Below are 24655 nucleotides of genomic sequence, written 5' to 3'. Positions count from 1 at the left end.
GACCTCTGACGGTCAGGAACAGCATGCATAATCCAAAGACCCGAAGTCGTCAGAGGGGTGATGGCAAGTGAAACAGCCATGAATAAAAGACCATACTTTAACCAGCGACAAACCAGATGTGGTAGTGGAAAGCCCATAGGTTTTTCAAGGCAAGAGGTGTTCAGAGGTGGTTTGCCATTGCCTGCCTCTGCATAGCAACCCTGGGCTTCCTTGGTGGCCTCCCATCCAAGTACTAACAACGGCTGACCCTGCTTAGCTTCCAAAGTCCGACGAGATCAGGCTAGCCAGGGCCTTCCGGGTCTGGGCCTACCAGATGATGGTGGGGTCTAAAATTGGTGTCGCCAGCACTTGAAGTAAACACGATGGGCTCCGAAGGCACACATCTCTGGGATCGGGTTAGCGGGTGGACTCCAGAGCAAATGAAAACAAGGCTGAGAAATGGGGAGGGGGGACAGCCTGGCCACTGCTCTTTTGGCACCTAGCCTCCCCTCCAAATGAAAAAACAACACCGCAAGACTGTTGTGTCTTTTTATTTTTTTGTGACCGGCTGCATGAGTCATTGACAATTAGGGTTGCCAGGTCCCACTTAGCCACCGGCAGGAGGTTTTTGGGGCAGATCCTGAGGAGGGCAGGGTTTGGGGAGGGGAGGGACCTCAGCAGGGTACAATGCCATAGAGTCCAATTGCCAAAGCAGCCATTTTCTCCAGGGGAACTGATCTCTGTAGTCTGGAGATCAGTTGTAATTCTCCAGGCTCCACTTGGAGTTTGGCAGTCTTACTAGCCATGTACTTGCTGTCAAGTACCTCTGAGCATGTTCAGAGCACAGTGGTGCTAAAGTACCCCTGACAGCACACTTATGTGCCTTAGAGCAAGACTTAAGCTCTTTTTATTTATTTATTCAGGACTGGGATGTTGGGCAGTGTGTGTGTGTTTAAAGCAAGTTTGGATTCTTTTTCTTCCCAATATTCATACCAACTTCCTTGCTTCCCCCCCCCCCTTTTTATTTCTTCTCTTGCTGCAGAAATTAAGATTGTTGCAGAATTTCAGCACCCTCATGGCCGTGGTGGGGGGTCTCTGTCACACTGCTATTTCCCGCCTCAAGGAAACCCACACTCTCTTGCCTTCTGAGGTCACCAAGGTAGGGAACCTGGGGCTCATGGAGAGAGGGAAGGCATGTAGGGTTCCCATTCGCCTGCTTATGGCGAGAGAGCTCCAGGTAATTACAGCCCTTATCTGCCAAGGCTCACTTGATTGACGAGCAGAAACAGGCCAAACGGGGGTGGGGAGGGAGGACGATCATCCTGGGGAGACAAAGTCAAAAGAAAAATAAGGCCTATTTACAGGAAGTTCTGATTTGATAGTAAGGTTGCCAACCTCCAGGTAATAGCTGGAGATCTCTCGCTATTACAACTGATCTCCAGCCGATAGAGATCAGTTCCCCTGGAGAAAATGGCCGCTTTGGCAATTGGACTCTATGGCATTCCTCACCTCCCCAAACCCTGCCCTCCTCAGGCTCCGTCCCAAAAATCTCCAGGTATTTTCCAACCCGGAGCTGGCAACCCTAGCTTATGGTCATTCCTAGGGCTACCCTTGTCACTTCCCAGTTCTAGGAATCGCCAGGAACTCTAGGGTCAAAACTTCTTGTAAATAGACAAGGCCTTATTTTTCTTTTGACTTTGTCTCCTGGGACACTGCCCCCCCCCCCCGCCTTCCCTCTGGTTGCCAGACATTGCCTGCAGTGTAGGGTTGCCAGGTGCCCGCTGGTGGCAGGCAAAACCCTGTTAAAGTGCCCCTCTGCCTGTCGACCAGCTGAGGGTCAGCGGGCAATCGTGCACGCGCAGGCCTGTGCGCCAGCCGGGAAGCCTCTCCTCTCCCTTCCTGGGGCAAGCGTGCACACTCACACAACTGCACAGTAACCTCCCACCGAAGGTGAGCGGGGACCTGGCAACCCTACTGCAGTGCTGTGGAGCCTGATGTCTTCAGCTTTGACGGCCAGAGCGATAACCTTTTGTTAGCCGCCATTTTGAAAGAAGGCATTGGTTGCAACGTCACAGAAGGAAACGGGATCAACCCCCCTCCACTGACCACAACATCCTCTTGGCTTTTCCTTCCCCTTCCACCCTCCAGACGCTGTCTGAGATGACAGAGCTGCTCTCATCATGTGGAAATTACGGGGCCTATCGACGGGCATACGCTGATTGCAACGGATTCAAGGTCCCCATTGTGGGTGTCCACCTCAAGGATCTGGTCTCTTTGCACGAGGCCTTGCCAGACCGTGTGGATGGCGGGCGACTCAATTTAAGCAAACTGCAGAGTTTGTATGAGCCGGCGCGGGAGCTACGGATGCTGCAGCAGGCTGAACACCCCTTCCAAGCCAACAAGGACCTGGTGCATCTGCTCACTGTAAGAGTCGAGTGCTGCAAGAAAGAACAGGGACCATGGCGTTAGGCACATGTGGAATATGAGTAGGGTTGACAGCTCTGGGTTGGGAAATACCTGGAGATTTTGGGGGCGGAGCCTGAGGAGGGCAGGGTTTGGAGAAGGGAGGGACTTCAATGCCATAGAGTCCAATTGCCAAAGCGGCCATTTTCTCCAGGTGAACTGATCTCTATTGGCTGGAGATCAGTTGTAATAGCAGGAGATCTCCAGCCACCACCTGGAGTTTGGCAACCCTAAATATGAGTAGGGTTGTCAGGTGGCTTACAATTGCCCGCCAATCCATCTGCTGGCTGACAACACGGATTGCAGGCTTGCACAGCCGTGAGAAACACAATCCCGTCACTTCTGGTTTACTTCTGGAAAGTGGTAAATAGGGTTGCCAACTGCCAGGTAGTGGCAAATAAGTAATCAGCCTTATGTAATGTTAGTTACAAACTTATAAACACAGCAGCATAAGACAACAAAACACATAAATCATACTATGCAAAGAGTGCTATATTCTGTGAGCAGTAGTCAAATACAGTGAATAAATGTATACAGTGATGTTAGCTAAACAAATAGAACTATATACAAAAGTTAAACGTTCTTTTTTAGAACCAGTGTCTTTGGAGTCATTGTCCATAATTACTCTAATTTGAGAGCTTTGAGTTCCCTCTACCACAAGAGCAGACATATTAACTGCCTTGAAGTGAGTATTATTATAACAGTTTAGTATAACAGTTTATTTTTATAATATTTGAATGCTTATAACATGACTAATCTGCTTATAGAACCACGAAATTTTATAGGGTGGTTCTTGTGGAGTAAGCTACCTCAAAATTATATTGATAACAATGAACAACTAATTGACAGAATGTACAAGTATATTATAGCATATTTTCTGATGAAGACCTCGGGTCGAAACTGGGCATTAATCCAGACCCCTGTTATACACCTTGGACTGTGAAATTTGTATGACCCCAACTTCATATTGTCAGTGCAATCAACAGGATACAACTCCATGATGCCCTTCAACAACAAGGCACCCAAATCTGGCAACCTTGAAAGGATTACTTATGGACAATGACTCCAAAGACACTGGTTCTAAAAAAGAACATTTAACTTTTGTATATAGTTTTATTTGTTTAGCTAACATCACTGTATATATTTATTCACTGTATTTGACTACTGCTCATAGAATATAGCACTCTTTGCATAGTATGGTTTATGTGTTTTGTTGTCTTATGCTGCTGTGTTTATAAGTTTGTAACTGCCAGGTAGTAGCAGGAGATCTCCTGCTAATTCAACTGATCTCTAGCCTATAGAGATCAGATCACCTGGAGAAAAATGGCTGCTTTGGCAATTGAACTCTATGGCATTGAAGTCCCTCCCCTCCCCAAACCCCGCCCTCTTCAGGCTCTGCCCCCAAAAATCTCCCACCGGTTGTGAAGAGGGACCTGGCAACCCTAGTGGTAAATCGTCCCGTTGTGCTGCTGGGCTTCCAGAAGTAAACCGGAAGTGACAGGAATGCTTTGCTCGTGGCTGCATGCGTGTGATCCCTGCCCCCAAAATCTCCCGCCTGTGGAGAGGGGAGACCTAGGGTTGCCAGGTCCCTCTTTGCCACCGACGGGAGGTTTTTTGGGCGGAGCCTGAGGAAGGCGGGGTTTGGGGAGAGGAGGGACTTCAATGCCATAGGGTCCAATTGCCAGAGCGGCCATTTTCTCCAGGTGAACTGATCTCTATCAGCTGGAGATCAGTTGTAATAGCAAGAGAGCTCCAGCTAGTACCAGGAGGTTAGCAACCTTAGGGAGACCTGGCAACCCTGCCACCACAACATGTCCTAGGGTTGCCAAATCTGGATTATAAAATTCCTGGAGATTTTGGGGTGGAGACTGGGGAGGGACCCTCTGCCACAGAGTCCACTTTCCAAAGCAGCTGTTTTCTCCAGGGGAACTGATCTCTCTCATCTGGCGATCAGTGGTAATTCCAGGAGATCTCCAGCTACCACCTGCAGGTTGGCAACTAGGCCTTTCCCTAATGTGAAGCTGGCCACCCTGTTGGCAATGGCAATCCCAACACGGCCCAATAAAGCCACATATTGAGGCGGGGGATTACCACAATTAGAGCCTTGTTTAGCACATGGTGCAGAGTGCCTTGTCTTGTCATATTGTGTTACCGCTACTATGGTGCGTGTACACATGTGTTAGGGTCATAACATCTGTGCTGCTTAGTAACCACCACTGGCAGGGAGAAGAGCTGCAACCACCTTTTTGCCTAGCAACCATCGGTACAAGGAAAGACAGGCCTGTTCATTGTGTGCCCTAGCAGTAGGTTGTTATGTGACTCACCGCAGTGGATTTCCTAGCGACAGTTACTATAGTGAATCAGAACCACAAGTATTGCGTGGCCTAACATCAGGCTCCTGTGTGGCCTAGTAGTAACCTCAAGGTACTGCCCCCACTCTTGCATACCCAGCCACAGTTCAATGCTGTCCCCCTTCCTCACACGTCCTCTGTTGCCTTGATGCCCCCAGTGTTGGAGGGACCAAGGGTGTTATGATTGATATGTTGCTTGGCAACTGGAGGAGGAACATGGCAACTTTCGCTCTTGCAGGACATGGCACTCCTGTAGAGGTGATGCTATATCTAGCAATCCCACCCAAACACACTGTGTACTCATGGCTTAAGCTTGCAGAGAATAATGGGATGATATTAATAGGGTTGCCAGCTCCGGTTTGGGAAATACCTGGAGATTTTTTTTGGGGGGGTGGAGCCTGAGGAGGGCAGGGTTTGGAGAGGGAAGGGACTTCAATGCCATAGAGTCCAATCACCAAAGGGGCCATTTTCTCCAGGAGAACTGATCTCTGTTGCCTGGAGATCAGTTGTAATAGCGGGAGATCTCCAGCAACCACCTGGAGGTTGGAAACCCTAAATATTGGCCAATGTAATAGGATCATTAGCAGCAGGTCCAGAGAATTTCCTCATAACTTGTAAGGTGGTCCTGATAAGGGCAAGAATGGCAGGATACAAATTTTGTAAATAAATAGCAATAGAAATAACTTTCTTCTGACTCAGCTCTCCCTAGACCTCTACTACACAGATGAGGAAATCTACACACTCTCGTATGCTCGTGAGCCCCGCTGCCCTAAATCCCTGGTAAGAGGCAGGGGAATGGGGTGGGGGTGGGGGAGACTGGCTAGGGCAGGGGTCCCCTACGTGGTGCCTATGGACACCATGGCACCCACCAAGAGTTTTTAGAAAGTGGGCAGGGCCAAGGGCGGCTTGTGCCCAGCAGGGCTTGTGACTGGCAATGCAGACTAAAAGGCATCCTGTTAAGCAGAGCTGCTACTTTAAGTGTTACTGTGAGAGCTCTGCTTACCCTGCAATTCGGTGGTTGGCTCCACTCCCTGCAGCAGCCATTTTGTGGTTGCCCCCCTCCCCCCCAACAGTATGTCAGGATTGCAAAGGTGCCCATCGGCTCAAAAAAGGCTGGGGGGCCCCTACGCTAGGGCTCTGATAGTCCCATCTTTTAAATGACACCCTCTTATTTTGTCACAGCCCCACACACCATTCAAGCCTCCTGTGGTAATGGAGTGGGCACCCAGGGTGGCCCCCAAGCCAGACCGGACCACCATCAGGAAGCACGTCCAGCAAATGGTCGAGGTAAGGAGAACCCAATCTATCTTGCTGTGAGGAATTTGGTGCTGAGAAGATTCACCAGCTGCTTTCCGACAAAATTCTAAACTCATAAAAATGGGAGCAATTGTTTTCCCACCTCTCTAAATCAGTCTTCCTCCTGACTCTTCTTTTGCCCTGCAGACATTTGGGGGTTCTTTTACCTGTTTATCAGTAGCCTAGAGAATTTTTTAGCAGAAAGGGTGGAGCAGAGCTTTCAGATCCAGAAACCAATGAGTGCAAGTGATCAAAAATAGGTCAGTTCTTAAGAAATAAAATTCACTTGGCATTCAAAACATAAAAAGACATCTCTAAAGCTCTCTGCCCTGTAGGGGTGGATTCAAGCTTGAGGTAGTTATAATATTCTGAAGCCCAGGGCCTAGGGGACTCTGGCCTCAAGCATGTGCCTGAGAACAAAACAACTGCCAATGAGGGTACCCCACAGACACTGAGATTTGGTGCCGTTTCACAGGGCCTGTAAGACCGAGATGTGCTGCCAGGCCTACGGTTGAGGGAAGCGACAATTTCCTTCTTGGCTGGCCTCCCTCCCTTTCTCCCCCCCGCCGCGCTTTTTAAAGTTATTATTATCATTTATATGTTGCCTATTCCTAATCCCTATCCCTTCCTTTATTGACACTGGCTGTTATTTTCCTTCCTCTATTCCTTCCCCTCTGGTTAGTTTCCCACTATTGGGATGGTTTAAGGGCGCCATTAGAATTTTAACAGATACTAGAGGATTTTAGCGGTAACTTATGTGTTTTAATTGTTGGAACATGTTGTAAGCCGCCTGAGCTGGGTTGCCAGCTCCGGGTTGGAAATACCTGGAGATTTGGGGGTGGAGTCAGAGGAGAGCAGGGTTTGGAGAGGGGAGGGACTTCAATTCCATAGAGTACAACTGCCAAAGCAGCCATTTTCTCCAGGGGAACTGATTTATATTGCCTGGAGATCAGTTGTAATAGTGGGATGTCTCCAGCCACCATCTGGAGGTTGGCAACCCTAGAGCCTGACCTGGTCTGGGAGGGATAGAAGCTGAACAAATAAATAAATAACCCACATAAGATGATCCCTGCTGGATGAGCCCAGTGGTCCATCTCATCCAGCATTCTGTCTCATGCAATGGCCACCAGTTCCTGTGGAGGTCCAGCAACAGGACACAGAGGCCAAGGCCTTCTTCCCCTGAGGAGAACATCAGAAGGACCCTGCTGGATCAAATCAGTGGCCCATCTTGTCCAGCATCCTGTCTCATGCAGTGGACAACCACTTCCTCTGGAGGTCCAACAATAGGGCATAGAGGCTGAGGCCTTCCGCTGATGTTGCCTCCTGGCTCTGGGATTCCAAAATATACCACCTCTGAAGAATAAGTCACCGTGGCTAGTAGCCACGCAACCTTTGTGGCAATCAGTATTTTAAAACCCTGAAGACTGCAAGAGACAGGGCATTTCAGATGCCAGTCCAGAAAGTGCTTGCTCTCTTCTGCTGAATCCATTCATTATTGAATATTGCACTACTGCAATAATTTGCCCCTGGGATTTTCCTGTCTGAATGTAAAAATCCAGGAGGTAGACTATTACAATAACATAATATTCAGTGATATGTGGATCCATAGCTACATGAGGTTTCCATTCTCCATGCTAGTGAAGGTTCATTTGAATTAAACACCTTAAAACATTCACCCAGTAGTTAGTCCAGGAAATAATGCATTTCTAATCTACTGATCTCTGGGGTAGTCTGATTAGTTCCCTTTAGAGTATGTACAGATAAGACTAAACTGAGCAATCAGCCATTAACACTCGGCAGGATGGAGATTTAGGTTTTGTTATCTGGATGAAAAAAAGAGAGATGCCAAGTAAGAAAAGCTAGCTTTGGTGGCTGCCAAAATGATGTGGAGTTTTTAACACGGAGGGGGTTACCGCACTTTGTATTCCCAGCGATGTATTAAGAGTTTGAAAATGTTATAAAAAACATCGCTTTAAAAGGGTTTTTTGATACCACGGCTTATAAATGGTTGGAAGACGTCTTCACAGCTAAAGGGGCCAAACAAAGAGCGAACAGTATTTTTTATAACGTTTTCAAACTCTTAATACATCGGTGGGAATACATAGAAAGTGCGAACAGTATTTTTTATAACATTTTCAAACTCTTAATACATCGCTGGGAATACAAGTGCGGTAGCCCCCGGAGGCCAGTAATGTCAGGTAGGCCAAACAGAGAAACTGTGGCCAAGGAAGCATTAATCACCAACTGTGATGCTCTTCAGGGTCACCCCTCTCCTGCCTGGGTTCGGTTCTCAAAGTTATGGAACGCCTACCTGAGAGCAATCCACATGGATTAGCTTCAGCCCTTGCTGTCTATACCAGACAGGGTAGTTTAAAAGGGGAGTATTTCTATATACGTTTAGTGAGTGTTTAAGGAAGAAAATTTCCTTTTTGGCAATGCAAGCAGGAATGCCACCCAACGACAATCTTGCAGTGTGCAAGCAAGAGCTAAGCCCAGCTACATCCAGGCTGGGAACCTGCAGAAGCAAGTACTGGAAAAGATGCCAAAAGACCATTAAGGGATAAGTATGTAGCAATTGGGGAAAACAAACCACAAGGAGCAGATGGGATATCAACAGAGCTACAGAAACTGAGTCCATCAAAATCTTGACAAGAATATGCCAACAAATATGGAAAACAAAACAGTGGCCCACAGACTAGAAACACTCAATTTACATTCCAATTTCCAAAAAAAGAGACATCAAAGATTGCAGCAGCTATCAGACCATCGCATCAATTTCTCACATGAGTAAAGTGATGCTCAAAATCTTACAACAAAGACTGTTACCATATACGGAATGAGAAATGTTCAAGCTGGATTCAGAAAAGGAAGAGACCGTAGAGATCATATTTCAAATTTATGTTGGTTACTGGAGCATATGAATGAGAGAATTTCAGAAGAAAATCAGCTTGTGTTTCATAGATTACAGCAAAGCTTTTGACTGTGTGGATCACAAAAAGCTATGGCTGGTTTTAAAGGAAATGGGTGTGCCACAACATCTGATTGTTTTGATGCGCAACCTGTACTCTGGACAAGAGGCCACGGTTAGGACAGAATATGGAGAAACAGAATGGGTTCCAATTGGCAAAGGTGTTAGACAAGGATGTATTTTATTTCCCTATCTCTTCAATCTGTATATCATAAGGAAAACTGGATTAGATTTAGATGAAGGTGGAATGAAAATTGGGGGGAACAATTTGAGATCTGCCAATGATAACTACATTACTGGCAGAAAATAGTGACGACTTAAAACGACTATTGTTGAAAGTTAAAAGAGAAAGTGCCAAAGCACAAAGACGACAAAAGTAATGACTACTGGAGAATTACTTGACCTTAAGGTGGACAATGAGAAAATTGAAATTGTTCAAGATTTTCTATTCCTTGGCTCCATCATCAACCAAAAGGGAGACTGCAACCAAGAAATTAGAAGGAGATTGAGTCTGGGAAGGGCAGCCATGAAGGAGCTAGAAACGAGTCTTAAGTGTAAGGATGTGTCACTGGCAACCAAGATCAAGTTAATTCATGCCATTGTATTCCCTATAACTATGTATGGGTGTGAAAGCTGGACATTGAAAAAAGCTGATAGGAAGAAAGTAGATTCCTTTGAAATGTGGTGTTGGAGGAGAGTGTTACGGATACCGGGGACTGCCAAAAAAAAACAAATCAGTGGGTTATAGATCAAATCAAGCCTGAACTGTCCCTAGAAGCTAAAATAACTAAACTGAGGCTATCATACTTTAGTCACATTATGAGAAGACAAGAGTAACTAGAAAAGACATTCATTATAGGAAAAGCCGAAGGCAGCAGGAAAAGGGGAAGTCCGAACATGAGAAGAATTGACTCTATAAAGGAAGCCTCGGCCCTCAGTTTGCAAGACCTGAGCAAGGTTGTTAATGAAAAAGGACATTTTGGAGGACATTGATTCATAGGGTTGCCATGAGACAGAAGCGACTTGTCGGCACTTAACACACGCACACCTAGCAATAACTAACCCAAAAGTTGTGGCCTCGAGCATTCTTGCAAGCACATGGGCTGCGCATGTCCTTGGCAACTAAAGTAGAGAAATGATCACTAAGGAGCATTTGCATTTTATCCGTGTTTTGGCACAGGTGCATTTATTTGGCATTCTGTTTGGGGTCCTGATTTTGCATCGCTTGAGCGGTAATCAACCTGTGGGGGGCAATTCAGCATCACTTGCTGCGTGTCAGTTGCCATTTGTTGCAACACTATATGGATCGCAAGCCAGGCATGGTCATTTTGTGCCTCTGCAGCGGCGAGGCAGGTTTGCTGACTTGCGTTCTTGGGCTGCTCATCTCCATTGCTCTGGGGCCATTTCATTTGGAAGACGGACTCCGGAAGGCCAATGTCCACTCAGGGTTCATCGCTAGACTGCATGTGTCTCACTGCTCCACTTGTACGGCTCTGCTCTGCACGTGCCTGTGGAGTCCAAGGGGGTTGTATTGCATTAAAGACCTGATGTTGGACAAGGCCCACATTGCTGGGACTGTGGGCCCCGTCACCAAGGCCGCAAGCCAATCAAAGCCATTTTTATTGCCTTCCCTTAGCAGTTAGGGCTGCGTTATGCCAAGCGAGATGTTGGGATGGGATCTGGCTCTTTTTGCTGACAGGTGACCCTCTCAAAAACGGCCGCCCTCCAAAGCCGTGCAGTTTCCATCACTTGTCTCCTCCCCCTTCCCCATAACACAACCCTTCTGTGAAAGAAGAGGCCCAAATCTGGCCACCCCAACCACTTCCTTTTCTACAAATAATGTTTGCTGTTGAGAGATGTGCACGCTTCAGTGGAAAGGGAAAGGCAGAAGAGGCATGACCAAGGGGCTGCAGCTCTAGCCTTTCTCCACAAAGCCTGGGGTGTGAGGATCCACAAAGGATATCTGTTAGCCTAACAAAAGAGTTGGACTTGATAATTCCTGTTCTCTCCAAATTCTGCACCAAGAAAAGCTAGAGTCTGTGGCGTGGATTAATCCAGGAAATATGTTTTGCACCCTTTATTCTGCATCATTATTCAGTTTCTGGGTAAAAGAGCTCTGTATGGATTGAAACCCTGGGCTCTGGTTTGGGGGAATCCTCTTCAGCCCATCCTCTGTCCTTCTGAGGTTCCCCCGCATGCTTGCAAGCATATTTCCACTACCAGAAGGCCTAGAAACTTAAGGTTAAGGGTCTGTTGATTAACAACTCTATGTAAAACATGCAGCCCTGTTTAAAAGCCACATTTCTCCTGCAAGGATCTTTTGTTTTCAAACAGGCAGACTCCTATAGCACTTTTTATGATGGTCATATTCTTGTAAAGATGCTGATAGCTGAGGATGGACAGTAATATCTACGTTCATAGAAAACATGCTAACCCTGGACCAGCCTGCTCCAAATCCAAGGGGCTGGCAACATATATTTTTTTTAAAAACCCAGTAAAAAGGCCCCCTTCCATCCACGCGGACTACTCACTTCCCACTGCCTTTTTCTCTCCCGCCTGCTGCTAGTCTGTGTTCAAGAACTATGATCCTGAACAACGGGGTTACATCTCCGAAGAGGATTTCGAAACCATCTCCACGAGTTTCCCCTTCTCCTTCTACGGGCTGGAAAGAGATCGGTAAATAAGGGGGTTTAAAAAAAGGGAAGGAGCCCTGTGGCGCAGAGTGTTAAGCTGCAGTACTGCAGTCAAAAGCTCTGCTCACGACCTGAGTTCGATCCCAACGGAAGTCGGTTTCAGGTAGCCGGCTCGAGGTTGACTCAGCCTTCCATCCTTCCGAGGTCGGTGAAATGAGTACCCAGCTTGCTGGGGGTAAAGGGAAGATGACTGGGGAAGGCACTGGCAAAACACCCTGCAAACAAAGTCTGCCTTGGAAATGTCGGGATGTGACGTCACCCCATGGGTCAGGAATGACCCAGTGCTTGCACAGGGGACCTTAAAAAAAGGGAGGGGAGAGCTTGCCCTAGAGGCTGTGGCGGCCGGCCTGCCAAGACAAATTTAGGGCAGACCTTCAAGTCAGGATGCCTGGGAAGAAATTCAGTGGTGGGCTGGGTGGGAAAGGGACTCCGCCTTTAGTTAATTCTGTAGACCCCCGTCCTTGCAGTCTGCACAAACTGGCTGCTGACTGGCTGTCAAGCAATGTGGGGGTTCACAGAGGAAGGCTGCAAAGCTGCTAAGTTCAGGAGGCAGCTTTGCCGAAGTGGAACTGGACTGCACCGCGCTACAGCCCAACTGTGGAAGTCTGTAAAGGGGGCAGATCCACCAAGAGCTCAGCAGCAGCAGGGAAGCTTCCCTCCAAGATGGCTTGCTCAGCCATACGTGCCTTGTGCATGCAGCTGAAGAGAGTGGCAGGCAAACGCCTACCAGGGCGCATGGTGCATTCGCTGACTCGTTTCGTGAGCATGCAGACCCCTTCTTCTGAGTGGCTCCATATAAAGTGTCCAAAGGAATGCCAGATTCCTTAGCGAGATGCAGGGTGGGAAGGGGTCCCCCATGGCACAAGAGCCAGTGGGAAGAGGGCTCCTCGCAGCTAGGAAGTGCAGTGCTTAGGGTTGCCAACTCTGAGTCGGGAAATTCCTGGGAATTGGGGGTGGAGCCTGGGGAGGGCAGGGTTTGGGAAGGGGAGGGACCTCAGCAGGGTATAATGCCATAGAGCCCACCCTCCAACACTGCCATTTTCTCCAGGGGAACTGATCTTGGTCATGTGGAGATCAGTTGTAATTCTGGGAGATCTCCAGGCCCTACCTGCAGGTTGGCAACCCTAGCAATGCTTCACCATGGCAGCGACGATAGGGGCCCTTACTTCTGGGAAGCCACTCAGAGTTCTTCCTCTCTGACCCTTCCCTGCACAGTGAGGGACCGTGGAGCCTGGAAGAACTCCTGGAGTACTTCATGCGGGCCTGTGCCATCTTCTCCAAACTCGGCCTGGGCTTCCTACACAACTTCCATGAGACCACCTTCAAGAAGCCCACCTTCTGCCACAGCTGCAGTGGTTTTGTGAGCATACAGACCTCCTCTCTCCCCCCCCCCCGCATCCCTTACAGTGGCAGAGAGAGGGTAGCTGCTAATCTGTGGGGCTAAGTTTGGATACCCTCGCGGGTAGCTCAAGATGGACTAATGCTGGAGGTAGAATGGGAGGCCTGGGCAGAATTGTGGTGAACCACACACTACCATGGAAGGGGCAGGTGCCGGTCAGACCGGCTGCCTCTGGAAACACCACCCAGACCCCCCTTCTGGCCTTCATAACCATTTATATTTTCCTCTGTCTCCCTGAGGTCTGGATGCTTGAGGCAGGGGCCCTGGGCTCTGTGGCAGCACACAGGCAGGAGGGTCCAAGGGTTAACCCCCCATCTTCTCCCGTTGTTGTTGTTGTTGGTGGTGGTGGTGGTGTAGTGGTTGAGAGCAGAGGACTCCAATTTGGAGAACAAGGTTTGATTCCCCACTCCTCCACATGAGCGGCAGACTCTAACCTGGTGAACCGGGCTGGTTTCCCCACACGAGGCCTTGAGCTAGTCACAGTTCGAACTCTCTCAGCCCCACCTATCTCACAAGGTTTCTGTGGTGGGGAGAGGAAGGGAAGGTAATTGTAAGCTGGTTTGAGTCTCCTTAAAAGGCAGAGAAAATCAGGGTATAAAAACCAACTCTTCTTCTTTGGGAAAGGGCTGTCAAGTTGCAGCTGACACAGCACTCCATTGGGTTTTTCAGTGCGAGAGGAACACAGGTGGTTTGCTATTTCCTGCCTCTGCGTAGTGACCTTGGACTTCCTTGGTGGTCTCCCATCAAAGTCCTAACCAGGACTGACCCTATTTAGCTTCCGACATCTGGTAAGCTCTGGCTAGGCTGGGCCATCCAGGTCAGGGAAAAGGACAAACAGAGGTGGTCTGGCATTCCCTGCCTCTGCACAGCAACCCTGGACTTCTTTGGTGGTCTCCCATCCAAATGCTGACTAGGGCTGGCCCTGCTAATCGTCTGAGATCTGACAAGACTGGGCTAGCCTGAGCCATCCAGATCAGAGTGCTTCTTCCTTTAGAAGACCTCTACTTGCCTGTGCCAGGAAATACTCTCCCTCTACCAGAGGACTGGCTGCCTCGCTGAACCAGAGGAAACAGCACAGCGCCTCACCCTAAGGCAACTTCCTCTCTTTCAAAGCTAAAAGCGGGGATTCCCAGAACTCAAGGGTTACCGTAGTACTAGGAACCTGCTTTTGTGATTAAGAACATGATTGTCAAGCTGTGGGTCTAGTCTGAGGTTAAACCACACTCAACTTGTCCCAGAAGTTATATATGCAAGGCAATGAACTAATTGCAACGCTAACCCTCAGCATTCTTTGTAATTCTAGCTCTGGGGAGTCTCCAAGCAAGGATACCGGTGTCGGGGTAAGCATGCCCCCTATTGGACACAAAAGGCACTGCAGATGACATGAAAACCTATTTTGAACTCGCACACTTCTCCCACCAGAGCTTCATGTCAATTCACAACATGCATTTTCCTCTGCTGGGCTTGTTACGCTGCAGCTAATATTGACGTGTAGAGCCACGATCATACATGAGGGGATTATGAGGTTACAGAACAGACTGCAACAATTCAGACTAGAAATTTAGCACCGCGAGAATTAAAACACATAGTTTTAGGTGACTTTCAGCCTTGCAAATGAATCCACAAAGATCCATGCCAGTTTACTGGCCTGCCGGTCCATGCATAACTTATGCCAGGAGTTTGTTCCGTACGTCCAGCCTGAAGCTAGACAATGATAGAATCAAGTACCTTCATTGCAGCCTAGATCTCCTTTTACATGGTTGCCTCAAAGAGTCACACTCCCCATGAGTGACCAGGGGAAGGGCCATTTCCCAGCCATGCAACAGCTTAGCTGCTGTGTTTAGAGCAGGGCTTCCCAAAGTGGCGCCCACGGTCACCTTTCCTGGCATCCACCAAGTATTTATAGAGAGTGAGGGTGCTCAGGCAGGGCTTTTGCTCATCAAGGCTTCTGATTGGCCATTGGCCATGCAGATTTTTTGAAAATGTTGCTTTGGGCAGCAGCTCCAGCAGTATAATCCCTTTAATCACCTTCTTCCACTGTCCCGCACAGGGTTAGGGGAAGGGGGCAAGAAGCAGCCCACCCATCTTTCCTGCTAATGCCTCTCTGTCTTCTGCAGACTGCGGCATGGTCTGCCACAAACAGTGCAAGGACCAGGTAGGGGTGGAATGCCGGAAGCGCTTCCACTCCTGCACTTCGGAGAGCAGCACGCCTCGGGCAGCCACGTTGGCCCCCAGCCTGCACCTGAGCTCCGGTAAGGGGGATGGGAGACCTAGTCTGTGGGAATCCGGAAGCAGACGGCATACGCCATCCTGGATGGTGCTTTGACAGCAGAGCAGGGCACCTTCTGGATCGCTTTAAGAAGTCCAGCTAAAAAACACTACTCCGAAAACAGAGAGAATGCCCGGTTAACTATAGTCTTTTATGCATGGCTGTTTCACTCACTGTCACCCCTCTGACAGCTTTGGGTCTTTGTGTTGATTATACATGCTGTTTCTGCCCATCAGAGGTCACCTTGCTCTCCCCCTGCCTTTCCCCACGTTTTGCCTGTGTTTTCAAATCTGGGATAAAACAGGTCTCTGAAAATGCGGGCAAAACACAGGGAAACGCAGGGGGAGAGTGAGGCGACCACTGACTGTCGGAAGCGGCACGCATAATCAGTACAAAGACCTGAAGTCGTCGGAGGGGTGACGGCAAGAGAAACAGCCATGCATAAAAGACCACTATCAGCTGTGCATCACTCCTGATTCCTTTTCTTTGGGGTTTGCTTTGGTGCAGGGCTCTCATTTCTGGAAGGCAGGGCCAAGGGATGGATTAAGGCCCCTGAGCACATGCACAGTGCATGCTCCTCACTGTTGAAAAGTCAAAGAGGAGCCTTAAAGCCAAACATTTATTGAAACGGTAGTTCTCATGAGTTCCCACTGTGGGGAAAAATTGGTCTTCAATCCTAATAAGAGAAAGTTTGCCTGTATTAGGACTGAGATGGAAGGACATGCGAATCAGGGGGAGCTGCTTCAAAACAGACTTGAGTCTCAAACCCTTTTAAAAAATTAACTCAAGGATCCCCAACCTGTGGGCACCATGGCACCCACCAACACCTTTCCTGGCACCTGCCAAGTGCTTTTAGTAAGTGGATAGGACCAGGTGGGTTTTTTTCCCAAGCAAGGCTTCTGATGGGCTGTGTAGATTTTTAAGAACAAGGATCTTCATTGTGTAACTTACATTTCACTTTGGCCACCCTTCTGTGGCTGTCTACACCTCCTGCAGCAGCCATTTTGTGGCTGCGCCCACCATGCTGTACCAGAATTCCAAAGGTGCCCGTAGGCTCAAAAAGGTTGGGGATCCCTGCATTAACTGATCCCAACAGATGCTCCCAAGAGAGCAGCACCTGCCCTGCCCCAGCTCCCTCCAAAGCATCTTTTCTGACTGCTCCTTCCTCCTGCCACAGGGGTGCTGACCATCTCTTGCCATCTCTAAGGACTTCTGCTGTGGCCTCAGCCAGCGTAAAACCCAGCTGCTCCACCCACCCTTTTGAATCTGAAATCTGCCTCAAAACTTGAGGCTTTAACCACCCATCTTCTTTGGCAGGTTCAGAGGAAGAAGCCTTTCCCTTCCCCCCTATGGGAAAGGTGCGGAACAAAAGCCACAGAAGCCTGTCAGCAAGCACCCTGGGCAGCCGGCCGAGGAAACACGCCTGCACCCAAACAGAGGGCAAGCAGTTGGAGCCCCACGACGGAGCCAGGGGTCCTAGCAAGATGCAGAAGCAGCTCCTGGAACAGCTGAAGGAGCTGGAAGAGGTGAGGGATTCCTCTTGCAATTTCTCTGCAACTTCATCCCTTGCAGTTGTTTTTATGTGCCCCACCACAGGGTGGTGCTCTAGCAGGAGGATTGGGGAAGACACTGGTCTTTCATGCATGGCTGCTTCACTCGCTGTCACCTCTCTGACGACTTTGGGTCTTTGTGTTGATTATGCGTGCTGTTTCCGACTGTCAGAGGTCGCACCGCTTCCCTCCTGCATTTCCCTATGTTTTGCCCATGTTTTCAAATTTGAGAGAAAACAGGTCTCTCAAAACGTGGGGAAACACAGGGGGAGAGCCAGGCGATCTCTGACAGTCAGAAACGGCATGCATAATCCAAACAAAGACCCAAAGTCCTCGGAGGGGTGACGGTGAATGAAACAGCCATTCATAAAAGTCCACTGCCTGCCTCTGAGAATCTACAGAGTGAAATCCTGAAATGCTGCATGCCCTCCACCTGCCCTCCCTTTTCTCTCTTCAGATTTCTCTTTTGGTCACAACAGAACTGATTTGAACCTGACTCCGAATTCCTAAAAAAGAAGGGGCAAAATGGGAATTTCGCCTAAGTCTGTTAGTGACTTGGCTGCCCCTTCTTCCAGCCCCACTGGAAACACCCTTCTTGGCTCAAAGGCCTTGGTAGGAAGGCCTGCTTCCTGCCTGACTAGTCTATGCTGCCTACAAAGAGGGAGCATGAAGACACCAATTTTTCCATAGTCGCAGGCCAATCCTGGCATTAAGACCCAGGGTGGTGTTGTGGTTAAAAGTGGTGGACTCTAATCTGGAGAATCGGGTTCGATCCCCACTCCTCCACGTGAGCGGCAGACTACTCTGGTGTACCAGGTTGGTTTCTCCCATTCCTCCACATGAAGCCTGCTGGGTGACCTTGGGCTAGTCAGAGTTCTCTCTGAACTCTCTCAGCCCCACCTTCCTCACAAGGCGTCTGTTGTGGGGAGAGGAAGGGCAAGTGATTGTAAGCCAGTTTGAGCCAGTATGGTGTAGTGGTTAAGAGAAGTGGTTTGGAGTGGTGGACTCCGTTCTGGAGAAGTGGGTTTGATTCCCCACTCCTCCACATGAGCAGCGGATGCTAATCTGGTGAACTGGATTTGTTTCCCCACTTCTACACATGAAGCCAGCTGGGTGACCTTGGGCTAGTCACAGCTCTCTCAGCTCTACCTACCTCACAGGGTGTCTGTTGTGGGGAGGGGGAGGGAAGGCAGTTGCAAGCTGCTTTGAGACTCCTTAAAGGTAAACTGGGTTATAAAAACCAACTCTTCTCGCTCTGAGAGAGAAGGGCATCTACGATTGGGTGTTTCAGCTTTGCATGCTTTGGGAGGCAGGACCTAAAAAACTTTTACTCCCACTTCCTGTCTCCTGGGAACGCCCCCTGTCTTCTCCAGTTCTTTCCTGCCTCGCTATCGGGAGAGTGTGTTTTTCTCTGCTCAGCTATAGGAAAGGTTTCCTCTTGTCCTTTATCCTTACCTAATCTCATACCCTTTCCTAGTTGTGGTCTAATTCTGTGTGTTACCCTCTGTGTTTTTTAACCCGTCCAAGGGTTTACTGGGGGTGAGGGGATAATAACCGGGTTCCCGCCAAAACAAAATGGCGGAGGGTCGCCTAGACCAGTACATTGTCCAGGGCTATCTGGATCCTTCCCTCCTTAAACCGGCTACAGACGGGGAACAGCCCTCCTGCAGGCAGTCGGCAAGCGCTAAGGCTAAAGTTAAAAAAGCCGCACTTAAGAAAAAGAAAGCCAGCTCAGCGCATGGAAAAGCGGCAAAACGCCTCCTCACGGCCGCCCGCGTCTAAAAAGCCCCAAAGCTTCGAAAATTGAGCGCAGAGCCGATACAGTTTGTGGGCGCTTAGGGACACACAGCGGCTCCGGCTGCTCCGATCCCAGCTTATGCCCCCGAGCATACAACGGCTATTGCCGTTCCGTCTCTGGGCTGCGACGCAGAGCACACAGCGGCTGTTGCCGCTCCGACTCCACAAGATGGCGCCGACTCAGCTTACCCAGGGCCTGCCGCCAGAGCAGCTGCCGGTAACGTACCCTCGCCATCGGTGATTGCGGGAGCGGGGGGATTGGAGTTTTTACGGGCAGAGCTCGCAGCGCTCGTTAGGGATTCCTTTGCAGAGGGGTTGCGAATGGTTAATTTAGCCTCCCCGACCCCCCCTCTCGCATCAACCTCCAGGGAGGCCTCTCCTCCCAGGCGCAAGAGAAGTGCCATTTCTCGCGCCAAAGCAGGCAAACTCGACACTCCGCTTACAGGGGCCGGATTAAAACCTCAGCCTGTCTCTATGTCTGGGCAGCAAGGGCCCGATACTTCTCCCTTCTCCACGGATGAGGAGGAGGAAGAGAGGGAGGAGGGCAAGTTCTCTTCTAGTGGAGAAGAGATAGTTGTGGAAAATAAACAAAACAGAATCTTTAATGCAGAAGATTTTCCCTCACTGTTAACTAAAACCTTAGCTGCATTAGATCTATCAGAAGACTCCAAAAGTTCCTCTTCTGAGAAACTAAAAGGGTCAAAGGAATTTTTCCACATGAACGATGCTCCATCTAGTTTTATCCCTGTCCCAGATTACTTCACAGGACTGGTAAAGGCTGAATGGGTGAAGCCCCTAGGGGGGAAAAGGGTCCCTCAAGCTACAAAAAAGTTTTATAACTTGGCCACTGCATCTGCAGTACCCACGGTAGAATCCCCAGTATCTGCCTTGCACTCTTCAGACCTGGCCACGGAAGAAGGCCAGGAGATTATTAGGGACCCAGTTGATCGCAAGGTCGATTTAGCCTGCAAACGTTCCCATGAAGCCTTGGCCCTGGCCGCTAGTGCATCCATCACATCGGCCCTTGTATCCAGGGCAGCAATAGTGTGGGTCAGAAAGCTAGGTCAGCTCATTCCCGAAGATGACAGAAATGCCCTAGAGGGAGTCTCTAGGATTCTTAAAGCGGTTTCCTTTCTGGCCGATGCTTCCCTAGATACCATGGTGTTCTCTGCCAGAGCAATGGCCACTACAGTAGCTGCCAGGAGAGCTATGTGGATATGTCTCTGGCAGGTAGAGCATCGCTCCAAAATAGTGCTAATGGGCTACCCATATCAGGGCAGCAAACTGTTTGGAGAGTCACTAGAACCAATCATTGTCGAAACCAAGGATAAGAAGAAGGCACTTCCCAAGGTCGTACGTAGAGATAATAAATATCCAAACCAGACTTCCTTTCGGTCCTTTCACACTCTGTCACGCTACAGACAAGACAACAGGAGAGGTCAGTGGAACTCCCAACGTGGTTCCTTTCGCAAAGGTGGTCGCTATTCCAGGAACTCCAGATTCTCCAATTTCCAATCGGATAGAGGGGATAAGACCCCCACGACAACCCAAACAGTGACTCTCTGCCTCGGCCTGTGGGGGGCAGGCTCAGCCTTTTCCTGGACCAATGGTCCTCCTCCCACCCAGACTCCTGGGTCATGCGGATAGTATCGTTAGGCTATCAAATAGTTTTTCAAGAACCCCCCAAATCGGGTGGTTCCCTCCCCTCGTCCTCTGAACAAAGAAAAGCAACTGAGAATGCTGGCGGCTATTCAGCATCTAATAGACATACACGCCATAGAGGAAGTTCCTCTCCTGGAACGGAAATCCGGCGTCTACTCTATATTCTTTACAGTTCCAAAAAGAGACAGCAATTGGCGAGCAATTCTCGACTTAAAATTCTTAAACAAATTTGTCCATCGAAAAAAGTTCCGCATGGAGACTTTCTCAGAGGCTCTCAGACCGGGAGACTTTCTTACGTCAGTGGATCTAAGAGAAGCATACCTGCACATCCCGATACATCCTTCACATCGCAGGTTTCTACGTTTTCAGTTCCGCCATCAACACTACCTATTCAGAGCCCTCCCGTTCGCACTGACCTCTGCCCCGTGGGTTTTCTCCAAGGTGATGATAACGCTGGTGGTGATGGCGCGCCAAAGGGGCATAAGAATCTACCCCTATTTGGACGATCTTCTGATCTGCGCCGCTTCAGAACAACAGAGCATAGATCACACATCCATCGTCCTGAAAATGTTGGCAGATCACGGATTCCTGACAAATTTTGACAAAAGTCAGCTGACACCATCCCAACACATTCGTCATCTAGGGGTCTACATTGACACGTCCAACAACATGCTCATATTGCCGGAGGACAAGATTGCAAAGATTTGCACCATCGCCAGGAAGACGATCATCGCCAAGTCCTCTCGCCTCATTGGCAAAATTCCAAGGACTGATTATATCCTGCATCCCTTCTGTCCAGTGGGCAAGGTTGCACGCCAGACCGCTCCAGGACTTCCTCAACATATACCAAAAGGACATTGCGCGAAAGAGCAACAGGAGCTTAACTGTCCCTGAACAAGTGAAATCCAGCCTGGTTTGGTGGTCGGAACCCACGTACCTGTCCAAAGGTCTATTATTCATCAGACCCACACCGACGGAGATCTTCACCGATGCTTGTCTCTCAGGATGGGGAGCCACGCTCCTGGGCAGGCCTGCACAGGGAGTGTGGAACTCTCGAGAGAAAAGACTTCACATCAATGCCCTCGAGACCAGAGCAGTCCTAAAGGCCCTGAAATTCTTTCAACCGCAGATCCGGGGCGCGAACCTCCTGGTCAGAACAGACAATGTGGCCACGAAGGCTCACATCAACAAGCAGGGGGGGTCTCGCTCCACGGTACTCAGCAGGGAGGCCAGATCGCTGATGCTCTGGGCCAAAGCCAATCTGTCCTTCATCTCAGCAGAACACATTCAGGGGACCCTGAATGTGCAGGCAGACTGGCTAAGCAGAGAAACCCTGAACGAAGCCGAATGGTCTCTCCACCACGAAGTATTCCATCAGATCTCCCAACGGTTCGGCCACCCAACAGTGGACCTGTTCGCAGTGCGAGGAAATCAGAAACTAACAAGGTTCTTCACATGTTACAAACAGGACGGGGCGGAGCAGACCGACGCGCTGGTAGCTCCATGGCCCAAGGAGCACCTATATGCCTTCCCTCCGTTCCTGCTAATACCACGAGTTCTACGCCACATACGGGGCCTACACGCATCAGTAACACTAGTGGCTCCCTACTGGCCGCGTTGACCATGGTTCCCACTCCTGATGGAGTTGTCCACCCAGGAACCTTGGAAGTTACCGAACAGAGAAGATCTTCTCCATCAAGGTCCAATCCTTCACCCCAACCCAGGATGGTACCATCTGACTGCCTGGGCATTGAAAGGAACCAGTTCCTAGCTCTAGGTTATTCCACAGAGATTACCAAAACCATCTTGGCATCCCGGAAACCCTCTACAATCAGAATATATAACATATCATGGAAAGCCTTTGCAAGATGGTGTCGCCGCAAAAAGGTCAATTCTCTGAAACCGCGCACAGTGGATATCCTTCACTTCTTGCAGGATGGTCGCAAACAGGGACTAAAAGTCTCCACTCTCCGCAGACAAATAGCGGCCATTGCCACCATAGTTCCCAAGGTCTTGGGGTTCCCGATCACAAAGCACCCTCATGTCCAGGCTTTCCTGAAGGGAGTTACATTGATATCCCCACCTGTCATCCATAGGTTCCTGACATGGAGTTTGCATACCGTCCTCACGGCATTGACCAAGCCACCTTTCGAGCCTCTCCGACAAGTAGATCTCAGTTGGCTCCGCATGAAAACCCTATTCTTGACAGCCGTGACATCAGCCCGTAGGGTATCGGAGCTTAGTGCCCTATCTATTAGGCCAGGCCTCTGCACGTTTCATGCTGATAAGGTGGTGGTAAGGCCGGACTCATCCTTTTGTCCAAAGCTTAGTTCCAGGTTTCATAGGGAACAGGAGTTAGTGCTACTCTCCTTTTGCCCACATCCGAAGTCTCAAAAAGAAAAGGAATGGCATTCTCTAGATTTAAGACGAGCTCTGCTGATTTACATAAGACGCACAGGCCCTCTTAGGACTTCAGATTCTCTTTTCATTAATCTCACCTCACCTAACAAGGGAAAACCCATGTCCCAGGCGGCGGTTAGTAGAACTATCACAAAATGTATCTCTCACGCTTACACTCACAGTAATCTGCCAGCTCCTCCTAGGATTACTGCCCATTCAGTGAGGAGCGCGGCCACGTCTACCGCCTTTGACCGTAGGGCCCCGCTTGAAGAAATATGTAAGGCTGCCACGTGGTCATTAATCTCCCCATTCGTTAGAAAGTACAAGTTAAATCTATATGCTTCGTCGGACACCGCCTTTGGCAGACGGGTCCTTCAAAGTGTATTACAGGACGTCTAATCCCACCCATTGGGGACAGCTCATTGGGATGTCCCAATCGTAGATGCCCTTCTCTCTCAGAGCGAGAATGAGCCTTGGATACGCACCGTGAAGGCTCCTTCTGCTCTGAGATACGAAGGGCATCTCCCCGCCCAGACGTTCTGAGTAATATTGGAAGAAAATTATCATGGGTATACCTCCCCTAAGGGTAAACTTAACCTTTTAAAATGTAAGTCAGTCTCTCACCCAATATTATTACCTATGTGCCTTGCCTTCATTACCTACTTAGGTAACATACATTTATGACTGTTGTTACTAACCTATTTGCACTGTTTTTTCCCGTGCTACGGTTTCTTACCTGTTACACTGCTGTTCTGTGTTAACAACGTCATAGTTTCTGAGCTTGCTTCTTTCCTGGGGAGTTTATATTTGAGCCCGCTAATTCTCGGAAAGTCTTGAACTGGAGAAGACAGGGGGCGTTCCCAGGAGACAGGAAGTGGGAGTGAAAGTTTTTTAGGTCCTGCCTCCCGAAGCATGCGAAGCCGAAACACCCAATCGTAGATGCCCTTCGTATCTCAGAGCAGAAGGAGCCTTCACGGTGAGTATCCAAGGCTCATTCTTCTCTCCTTTGTGGAATAAGAATCAAGAAGCTGCTTCTGCAGTGGAAAAGGAGGGAAGGAGAACTGCAGCCATTTCCCAGTGTTTCCTTTCCACAGAGCAGGCAGTCGGTGGGCAAGGAGCTGAACCTGTGCCTTCAGGGACAAGGGCTGGAACACCCAAAGAAATTGGTTCTAGTCTAAGGGGAGATTTGGCCCAAAGCTGCTGGTGCAGGAATCCCCAACCTTTTTGTGCCAGCAGGCACCTTTGGGATTCTGACACAGGGCGGTGGGCCCAGCCACAAAATGGCTGCCACAGGAGGTGGAGCCAACCACAAAATGGCTGCTGAAGCTTACCTTCAGTCACACAGTGAGAAGATCCTTTTGCTGTGGTGGCAGCTGCTGCCAAAGCAACTTTTTTTTTGAAAAACTGCATAACCAATCAGATCTTCAATGGCCAATCATAAGGCTTGCTGGGGGAAAGCCCCGCCTGCTTTCTAAAAACACTTGGCAGGCCCCATGGCAGCCACAGGCACCGTGTTGGGGACTCCTGCTACGCTCACTCAATCTCTCATGCCTCTCACTCGTGGCGGGGACTGTTTGAAGGCCCCGGGGCTCAGCCTGTGTGTACTTTGCTAGCCCCCCACCCCCAGTCACATCTGTGTTGCTTTGTTTTACAGGAACGAGACCAGCTGCTGCTTGCCAACCAGGAACTCCAACGCCACAACTCAGAGCTGGAGGCGGAGAACAGGCGACTCCAGAGCACGGCCCATGCTGCCCACAGCGAGCCCTCTGTCACCCTCCTCCTGGAAGGGATGGACCGCCTGCAGCTCCCACGAGCATCCAAGGCCTAG

General features: G+C 49.5%; 1 protein-coding gene across 1 annotated transcript in view; it reads left to right on the top strand.

The window, feature by feature from the left end:
• RASGRP4 (RAS guanyl releasing protein 4) overlaps positions 1–24655 on the top strand; it is a 53030-nt gene extending 28375 nt beyond the window's left edge. The window contains 10 exon segments of the mRNA XM_056845775.1: positions 1022–1138; positions 2128–2403; positions 5493–5573; positions 5976–6080; positions 11624–11733; positions 12966–13110; positions 14453–14489; positions 15267–15401; positions 16736–16944; positions 24482–24655. Coding sequence (XP_056701753.1) covers positions 1022–1138; positions 2128–2403; positions 5493–5573; positions 5976–6080; positions 11624–11733; positions 12966–13110; positions 14453–14489; positions 15267–15401; positions 16736–16944; positions 24482–24655 — 1389 coding nt within the window.

Source organism: Euleptes europaea, chromosome 3, assembly GCF_029931775.1.
Source record: "Euleptes europaea isolate rEulEur1 chromosome 3, rEulEur1.hap1, whole genome shotgun sequence".
In the NCBI taxonomy this organism is placed as follows: domain Eukaryota; kingdom Metazoa; phylum Chordata; class Lepidosauria; order Squamata; family Sphaerodactylidae; genus Euleptes; species Euleptes europaea.
Note: the sequence above shows the minus strand (reverse complement) of the source record. Positions and strands in the feature narration are given on the sequence as shown.